General features: G+C 48.3%; 1 protein-coding gene across 1 annotated transcript; it reads right to left on the bottom strand.

Annotated features, from left to right (window-relative positions):
* Positions 1-448: 448 nt before the first annotated feature.
* Positions 449-3,808, bottom strand: IZUMO1R (IZUMO1 receptor, JUNO). The gene is made up of 4 exons (XM_015436050.3): positions 3,671-3,808; positions 2,720-2,929; positions 2,141-2,276; positions 449-2,016 (listed from the first exon to the last, which is right to left on the bottom strand). The coding sequence occupies exons 1-4, from the start codon at positions 3,806-3,808 to the stop codon at positions 1,748-1,750; spliced, it is 753 nt and encodes a 250-aa protein (XP_015291536.3). The 3' UTR covers positions 449-1,747.
* Positions 3,809-9,463: the final 5,655 nt, after the last annotated feature.

The raw sequence follows: 9,463 nt of genomic DNA, 5'->3' as shown, positions 1-9,463 counted from the left end.
CCACAGACACCTCAGTTTTCAAGAGATTTTCAATTTTTTAAGCTCTTTAAGAGATTTTTGATACATTCATATGTATTTTTGAAGCCACAATCTATTCATTTAAGAGCAATTGAAGGTCCTGCTTCATCTGGCTCATACCTTGGGGCCTCCACTGGGTTTTGACTAGCACTTCCCTTCTGTTCTCAGTGAGCTGCCCTCTTTCTTTGGGGCTCCAGCCTCACCCCTTTGTGAGGCATTCTCAGAGACCCCCACCCAACCCCTTTCTTTCAGACTTCCTATGAACAGCTTTGTCCTCACTGCAGCTGTCATCTACTACTCTAGACACTGAGGGCCGCACTTGGAAGGACGCTCTTTGTTGGTTTTGTGACTCCAGTGCCTCCCCTGAGACAAGGTCTGCTCAGTGGATGAGCCTGTGAGGCCGGTGCAGAAGGAATGGAGGCCGAGTTTAAGCAATGAGTGGGGCTGGCTGGTGTCTGACAAGAATGAACAGTTGTCAGAAAAGCCAGCCAAATCAAGTGCAGCCATGCTAGAACCCTCTCTTTGTCAAATAAAATGTTGTGGGGGAAAAGCATCACCTACTGCTGGAAAGCCGCCCAGCTCCAGGCTCCAGAAGATGCTGGATGGGCAGGTCAGCTGCTTGTCCACTTACAGCCGGGGTGCGAGGTCAGGGCCCCATCCCCAGTTCAGTTCTAACACTTTATTCTTGAGGTCGTGGCGTACCATCTGAGGAGCACACACTATCTCCTGGCAAACAAGGTTGCTAGCTTTTTCCTTTTTCTTCTTTTCCATAAGTGAAATCCAACTAACTCATTACTTTAGCAGAGAGAGAAACCAAGGCAGTCTTAATGAAGATCACAGGAGTTGCCAAAAGTCATATAGAAAGCAAAGAGGCCAGATTAGAACTTGGGTTTCCAAAATTTTAGACCAGTGTGCTGTGATTCTGGGGTAAAATGAATGGGTTAAAAGGAAGAGGGAACCCTGAAGGCAGTCGAGATAGCAGTTTTAATTTTGGCAGCCAAAATAGAGCTGATGCACTGGGTGGCCCCATTCCTCTCGCCCTGGCTTTGGGTCCTTTGTATGGGGTGTCACTTATTGAAAAAAAAGAGGCATTGAAAGTACTCCCATCAGAGAGGTGTTGTGAGGATGTGTGGCAGATAGTAAGAGGGTAATAATTGTTAGGCAAGTAACAACCTAACTCTGAGGCTTCAGTGCAGTGGGCAAACTGCTTCCCGCTGTGTGCATGCTGGGTCCCTGCTCGTAAAGCTAAGACAGAGGAAGTCAAGCAGAGGAGAGGTTGAGTGCCGATTTATTGGAGACACCATCGGAGGACGGGAGGCCAGGTCTGCCACCATGAGCTCTGTCATAGAAAGGGGTAGGCGTGCACTGGATGGGAAAAGTCCTCGAGCCCCTTAAAATCTCCCATCCCTCAAGGCAGCAGGGGGCCAGTCACCTTGGTACTTCCAGCCCCCAGCTGCCTCCCAGGCCAGCTAAGGCAGAGCAGAGCAGTGGAGGGGGCCTCGGGCCAAATGTGCAGGGCTCAGGCACCAGCGGCTGAAGCCTCAGTGGCCACTTCCTTCCTCAGGCCCTCCTCTAAAAGCAGTGGCATGGGCTGGGGACTGCAGTCCCACCCAGTCCCTAGCCCATGCCACTGCTTTTAGGGGAGGGCCTGAGGAAGGAGGTAGGCTGTGGCCTGGCCTGACCCACAGTTGGCGGACGTGCAGGAATGTGGGTTGGAGAAGAAGGGCTCTCAGGAAAGGAATGGCAGGAACACGGAGCAGACCATGAGGGTGTAGGACAGTTCCCAGGATGGGGCAGAGCTGGCGAAGAGGCGGGCCACGGCCACATTGGGGTTGCCCTGAGCAGGCTCAAACCACTTCTGGAGACACTGCCCACTGTTCCGTCGCTCAGGGCTGGCCTTGAAGGAATTGCTCCAAGTCTTCTCACACAGGTCAGCTGGGGTGGGGAAGTAATGGGAGAAAGGGAGGCACTGGGCCCCTTTGGGGCAGCGGTTCTTCCCTGCAGGGGATGGAGGAGGGACAGCTTACCTCCTACTCCCTCATTCCTAGCCTATGCACCTGCACCCTTGTGGGGACCACCAAGGGTCCTGCTTCCCCACCAAGGCGTTGTCAGCACCACTCACCCTGACTCCAGTCCCAGCCGCCACGCCAGTTGGATTTGCATGTGTAAGACAAGCGACAGTCTTCCCACCACTCCTCACAGTCCTCCTGGCACAGCGGTGCATTCACGACTCGCTCTCCCTGCCTACTCGGGGCCTCCTGGGTGCAGTCATAGCCAGAGATAAGAACATTAATAGCAGAGATGTGAAGATTACTAATAGCTACAGTGGTGTTTGTGCCAGCTACCATATGTACATCATCTTCTATAAAGTCTCTAAGTATTATTTTACAAATAACACCAATGAGGCTAAGAGATTTAATAGTATGTCCTGGGCTATACAGCTGGTAGGGACAGAACATGAGACTGAGGCTCAGGTCCGTCTAACTCCACCAAGCCTTCTGTGGTGATAGCCCTGCATCCCACTGTTGTCAAAACAGTCTCCCCCATGTGGTTCTCCAGCAGGGGCCTCTGGGTCTGCTCTTGTCCATAGGGAGATAACACCTCCTGTTCCTGCTAGCATCCTGGAGGCATCAGCATAAGATAGGGTGAAAGCTCTGGCTGTTAATATAATAACAGAGCATTGCACAGATCTGCCTCCTACCTCCCACCCCAGGCTTCCCACTGGCCGGATCCAGGGCCCCAGGTTTGGGGAGCACTCATAGAAGCAGATGGCCTGGATGAAGTGCTTCCGACAGCCAGGCATCAGCAGTCCACAGTGAAACAGGCTGAAGTTGTAGAGTGGGGACACATCCAGATGGGCTTCCCAGCTTGTTGTGAGGGTGCAGCAGGCATTGTCCTTCCAGGGGATGCACTGAAGGCAGACGAGGAAACAAAAGGCCCAGGCATAAGGGGCAAGGATTGCCGGGTGTCTAGGGAAGAAGGGCGCTGAAATGAAAATGTCCCTTAGGAGAAGGCCTGAGCAAGTGGGATGCCTTTAGCTGGTAAGCCCCTACATAAGAGGAACCCTGATAATCTCTCAATGTTTACCCAAAGGGCATAGGCACCTGCACACTGACCCCCTGCCACAGGCTGCTACAGTCCTCTAGGAACACAACTTCTGGGCTCTCAGCTCCTGAGAGGCAGCAGAAACCTCTTAGGGCAAAGCAGGTAGAAGAGCCCCAGCGAGACCTAGGGGAATCTGGGGTTGCATTGAGTGGGAGGGTCTCATAGGCAAAATGCCAACTGTGTTCTTCCTCCCACATCCCTGGCAATTGCCTTTAGGAGCTTGGGGAGGGGTTACATACGTTGTATGTTTCCCCAGGACCTGTTGGCAGGAAGGCTTGTTTTCATCTACGCCGAGTCAACAATGGACCTCTGGGATCACCATCTGCCCTGGCTTTCCCAGTGGCTGGAGCAGCTCAGAAATGGGAACTTTGAATCACTTGGCTCTCATGGTCTCAAAAAGGCATAGTCTCTTTCCATCTAGTTGTCTTTGCTCAACTCCCAACCCCAGGGACCAAATGATCAGGGTTGATGAGGTTTGGAGACCATCTTGGCATTTGTGTCCCTTCCCTGATCTTCCCCGTCCCATCCCCAGGTCTGGCCACTGTACCTCCTCATAGAGCTTGTCTTCTGGGCCGGGCACTCTCTTGTGGTGTTTGGCATTCATGCAGATGTTGAGTAGCTCATCCCCAGCCCAGGTGGGCATGACTGTCAACAGCTCTAGTAGGAGTGGCCACCACCATGCCATGGCCTGCTGCAGAGAGACCAATGCTGTACACTCGTTGGAAAGGATACCCCACTCCACCCACTTCATCATAGCAGGCGCTGAAAAAGGAGGATGGGCTTCAATCTCCCTCAAGCGACTACAACACTTTGGCTGCTCCTAGGACCTTCTGTTGGAGGCAGCATCACGGAATGTCAGGGCAGGTAGAATAATCCTCGGAGGCCTGACACAGTGCTGGAGGCCTTGCTGGCCCTGCAGAGCCAGGGAAATGCTGAGGCACGAGTCAGATAGGAGGAGCCTTCTACATCCAAAGACTGATCCCCATCACAGGAATGAGGAGGAGGGCCCTTCCTATATCCAACTCTGTTCTGGGTAGTAGTGGTAATGAGAGGTAGTAGAAAGAGAGACAAAACAAAGCAAAAGGCAGAGAGGGGCCCTGGGCTTCAAGCACCCAACCTCTTAAGACACAGGGCCCCTCAGCTTCATAACCCAGGAGCCCATGGCTCCCCCAGCCCCCCAGGTCTGGCAGGAGCCTGACCTGGACCCATCATGGTGAAACTGGAAACTTCTAGCCTACCCTGAGCTAAGAGCCTCAAACATCCTGGGAAAGAAGAGCCCAGCCCCCTCTTCAGAGTCCAACCTGAAGTCCAAATCTAAGGCTATTCTCTCTCCAGATCACCAGTTTCAAGTTCAGCCATGACCTCGAATATTTTTAAAGAATCAGGTCTGTTAGGTAAAAGGAGGAAAGACGCTGCCCCTTCCAGCACTCTCTTCATACTCACTTTCAAGGCAGGGGCCTCCAGGTGCTCTTGCTCCCTCCTCCCCCTGAAACTGTGAGGCTGAGGAGAGTTCCACGTCCCACCCATTTATTACCCTGTCTGATTTCTACTAGGTCCAGGTGCAGGAGGAGAACTCCACGTGGCTCCCATTAAACAGCGTCTGTCTTACTCAGCTCTGCAGGCCTGTGGGTTCTAAGAAGTTTGCTTCCTCAGAGAAACAGACCCCATCGTAGGCAAGATCTGGGGCTCTTCAATAAGCTATTGGGTTCAGCTCTCAGCTCTGCTACTCACTAGCTGGCTCCCCTGGAGAAAATGACTCAAACTCTGTTAGTTTCCCTCTCTGGAAAGGAAGTTTTTATTATGAGATTGGGAAAAATAAAGAGAAAGTTCATGAACAAAAACCTTGGCATTGTGCCTGGGATAGAGGAAGTCTTAATGATTTTAAATTGTATTCTTTTATCCTCTCTCCACACGCCCCTCCTATGTTCTGTTCCGTAGCTCTACCTGCCCTTCACTGTTAGCCAGGCATCAGCTCAGTCACCTGGTGGCTTTTCCGACAGTGTCCTCGCACAGCCCACAGGAGCTATGGTCCCTGCTGGAGAGCAGACCCAGGACACAGGATGCAGAGATGAAGTGTGGCCTTGGGGACCCAAGAATTTAAACATACGAACAAAGCCAAAGCAAACAAAACAAAGAAAGTCCCTCCATAACCCACCAAACAGCTCCCCTTAGCACACAGGAATCGTCCTGGGAAATATTCTACAAGTGTCCTCATCAGTGATCATATTTGCAAGACTATCCTTTTCAGCTAAGGAGAGACTAGAAACTTGGATAGGATTCTTGGGAGAGTCCTAAAGATGATAAAAACGCTGGAAAAGGAGCATATTTCTTTGTTTTTATAATATGTTCTCTGTCTCTCTGAAAGAGAAGTAGCTGAAATCAGTGAAGTTTTATTGACACAAAGGAAATGAAAACAAAACACTAAAAGCATTTTTTAATGGAATAAAATAAAATACATTCTGTGGTGTTCAGCTACACAATTGATGTGTAAAACGTGTACTCATGTTGGAAAATGACATTCTCCACACCTAGGTAATCACAGCCACTGAATGCGGAGCACAAACAAGGATGCAGGCACTGGCCTGGTGCTGTCTACAGGATCTGATGTCTCAAAAAGACCTCCAATGTGAACACCCTCCTTGTTTTAGGTGTGGGGAAATTGAGGCTCAGAGGTGAGTAGTGGAGCTGGGATATAAATTCAGGTATACTCGACTCCCTATCTAATGCTTAAGGACCAGGTGAGGGAGAAACCTCCAGGACTAAAAGAGTCGATACTGTCTGGTTCTCAAGTGAGGTCTCCTTCTTAAAAAAGGTTAAATGCCATAATGAGGTTGTACATGCATTGGGAGGTGTGTGTTGGCTTTATTCTGGAAAAGTGACAGTTATCAACCCATTCTCCCATGTCCCCACCTGAAGCAGAGCCTGGAGTCTCCTCCTTAGGTTCAGATACCAAATGGTAATAGCATCTCCATAGCCTGGCAGGGGGAGAAGCAGGCTCTCATATTCTGTTCAGTTCCTCACGAATATTCAGGAAGCTCCAAGCCTTGACAAGGTAAGAGATTTAGGGTTTAAGGTTCAATTTAAAATGGCTGCGGAGGTGCCAGAGCCAAGAATCCAGACATGAATCACAACAGTAATTATTGAAATGGAAATAGGTCCTCTGACAACCGTCCTTCCTAGGGTGGGAAGAAGGACTAAGGGCGGCTTGCTAACGGTCTCCGGGACAAAGCTGTAGGAAATGAGCTAAAATTGCAGCCAGCGCATATGCAGGTGGAGGGAGGGAGGGAGGGAGGGAGGAAGGAATTACCCAGTGAGTGAGGCTGCCTTTCAGAGAACCATCAGGCCGGCCAGCATCTGCTCTCGGGGGAGAGGCAGCTTGAGACCCTTGAGCAAAGCTTATTTTTGCCTTATTGTGACTGAGTCTTCCAGAGCAATCTGCTTTCTGACTGAAAGCAGATAAATCAAAGCTGACTGTAGATGAAGCAATTTGAAGTGGCTGATTCAAAACAATTTTATTCTAAAAACACACACACACACACGCACGTACACACACACAACAACACAGAACACTTCCATTTCCAAAAGAAGAGGTACAGCTGCCTTCAGAGGGCTCTGAGGGAAGACAAGGAGGTCAGGGCAGTGGGTGAAGCAACCCAGCCTTGGCTCTGGTTTGGGGCCACTGGAGATGCTGGGCAGTGATGACTTCCCTCCCCTCTCCCGTCCTCAGGTCACCCAAGGGGCTGAAGCCCACTGACTTCGAGAACAGACTACGAAAGTGAAGAGCTAGAGCCTGGAGTCTCCTGGTGAGAATCCGCTGTCAGAGGCCAGCCGAAGGGGACTTCAGTGATTCCAAGTTCTTAGTGGGTCTTTCATGAATTCTTCTCACCCCAAACCCAATTGACCATCCTCATCTAAACTCTTGATTGGTTTCTGTCTAGGGCAGGTAAACAGGGATATTAATTTATTCTTCCCTCTATGTCTATCTAATCGCCAGAGCTGTTGATTTCATTTTCTAAATATCTCTTGAATTCACATCCCTTACTTACTGTCTGGACCATGATCAGCTCTTGCCTCAGTTACTGCAACAACCCCCTAATTAGCTCTCCCACCCTTTAATGGAGCTTTAATCATGTAGCAGCCATAATGATGTAATGTCTCAGAATTTTCTTAATTTGTATAAATTTAAGGGTATAAGTGCAGTTTGGTTACATGGATATATTGCATAGTGGTGAAGTCTGTGCTTTGCACATTGTACTCATTATGTAATTTCTTATATTTCACTCCCTCCCGCCCTTCCGAGCCTCCAACGTCTATTATTCCATGTTCTATGTCCATATGTACACATTATTTAGCTTCCACTTTTAAGTGACAAAATGCAGTATTTGACTTTTTGTTTGAGTTGTTTTACTTAAGATAATAGCTTCAGTTCCATCCATGTTACTGCAACATACATGACTTCATTCATTTTTATGGATGAATAGTGTTTCATTGTATATATTTTACCACATTTACTTTATCCATTCATCTGTTAATGGACACTTAGGTTGATTCCAAATCTTTGCTATTGTGAATAGTGCTGTAATAAACGTAAGAATGCAGGTATATTTTTCATATAATTATTTCATTTCTTTTATCAGTATTTTCATTATGAAAGTTTTCAAACATAAAGTTGAGATAATTTTATAGTCAACTCTCTCCCATATGCCCACTACTTAGATTTCACCATTACCATTTTTTTATATTTTCTTTATTATATGTTTAGCCAACCATCTTTCTCTCTATTCAGGTATCAGTCTTATTATTTTTTATGCATTTCAAAGTAAATTGCGGATATCAGTAAACTGATGTCTTCCTAAGTAATTCAAGCCTGCATATCATTAACCAGGGTTCAACATTTCTTTGCAGTCTTTGTTTTTCAGAATGATCTTTTAAAAATGTAAAGACAGTTATGATACTCCCATGTTTAAAACCTTTCTAGACCTTAAGGTAAGTCCCAGATCCTTAACGTGGCACACCAGCCCTTTTAAATGTGGTTTTTATTTACTTTTCCATCTTAATTTGTTGTCCTTGTTCTCATGGATGCTCTGGGCACTCCTGAGGCCTGATGGCCCGTCTTTGTCCTGCCCCTTGCAGGGGCCCCTCTTCCAGGGCTGTTCTGTCATAGCCCAGCCTCTGTGTCTAGGGATACATACGCTTCAGCTCTCAGAACCAAAGGCTTCCTGTCAGGGAAACTTGCATGGCCGTCATGGGCTGGTGAGATGTCTCTTGGAGCTTATGCTTGCTGCAGTCATTGCACATACGTCCTGCCCTTGGAAATGAATGCCTGCAGACAGGCTCGACCTTGCTTCTCTTCTGTAAGCAGCTGCAGGAAGATAGTAACGATCACAGGGTCAAACACAGTCCCTAGCCCAGAGTGCATACTCTGCAATTTGTTGAGTAGATGAGGAGAAATACCTGAGTAAAATAAAACTACATTTCCTTCCTTCCTTCTTTCCTTCCTTCCTTCCTTCCTTCCTTCCTTCCTTCCTTCCTTCCTTCCTTCCTTCCTTCCTTCCTTCCTTCCTTCCTTCCTTTTCTTTCTTTCTTTCTTTCTCTTTTTTAGACAGACTCTTGCTCTGTTGCCTAGGCTGGGATGCAGTAGCACAATCTTGGCTCACTGCAACCTCCACCTCCTGGGTTCCAGCGATTCTCTCACCTCAACCCCCTTCCCGAGTAGCTGGGATTACAGGTGCACACCACCATGCCTGGCTAATTTTTTGTATATTTAGTAGAGACGGGGTTTCACCATGTTGTCCAGGCTGGTCTCAAACTCCTGACCTCAAGTGATCCACCTGCCTCGGCTTCCCAAAGTGCTGGGATTACAGGCAGCAGCCACCATGCCTGGCCCAAACTGCATTTCTTAAAAATGTAGTTTTAACTCAGACACTTCTCTAGTTTAACCTGACCTATCCCACCTCTCTTTTCTGCCTCTCTTGCTTCCTGCTGCTGAGTGTAATAGCTCATAACTGAGGTTTGTATGCAGTTTCACAATGTGCAATTGTTCTTGAGACATTTTCAATCCATCCAGCATCTCTTCCTGGAATATTAATTCAGACACTTCCCTAGTTTAACCTGACCTATCCCATCTCTCCCTTTCCCCTGCCTTCCTTCCTTTCCTCTTTCTCTTTCTTCTCCTTTATCATATGCTCACCCATCCTTTTCTCTCCAACTTAAGGTGACCTCTCCCTTCTCCCTCTCCCCATCCTTCTTCCCATCTCTTCCCTCTTTTCTCTTTCTCCTCTCCCTCCCTCCCCTCTCCTCTCTTCCTTCCTATCCCCTCTTTCTTTTCCTTCCCTCCTCT

This window comes from Macaca fascicularis, chromosome 14 (assembly GCF_037993035.2).
Source record: "Macaca fascicularis isolate 582-1 chromosome 14, T2T-MFA8v1.1".
NCBI lineage: Eukaryota > Metazoa > Chordata > Mammalia > Primates > Cercopithecidae > Macaca > Macaca fascicularis.
The sequence above is the reverse complement of the archived record's forward strand: the minus strand, read 5'-3'. Positions and strand labels throughout refer to the sequence as shown.

Excerpts from the sequence above, each read along its gene's own strand:
- IZUMO1R (XM_015436050.3), bottom strand. The coding sequence starts at position 3,808 with ATGGCATGGTGGTGGCCACTCCTACTAGAGCTGTTGACAGTCATGCCC. Across the intron at positions 2,930-3,670 it reads AAGACAAGCTCTATGAGGAG|TGCATCCCCTGGAAGGACAA; the intron begins GTACAGTGGCCA and ends GTCTGCCTTCAG. Across the intron at positions 2,277-2,719 it reads TGGGAAGCCTGGGGTGGGAG|GAGGCCCCGAGTAGGCAGGG; the intron begins GTAGGAGGCAGA and ends GACTGCACCCAG.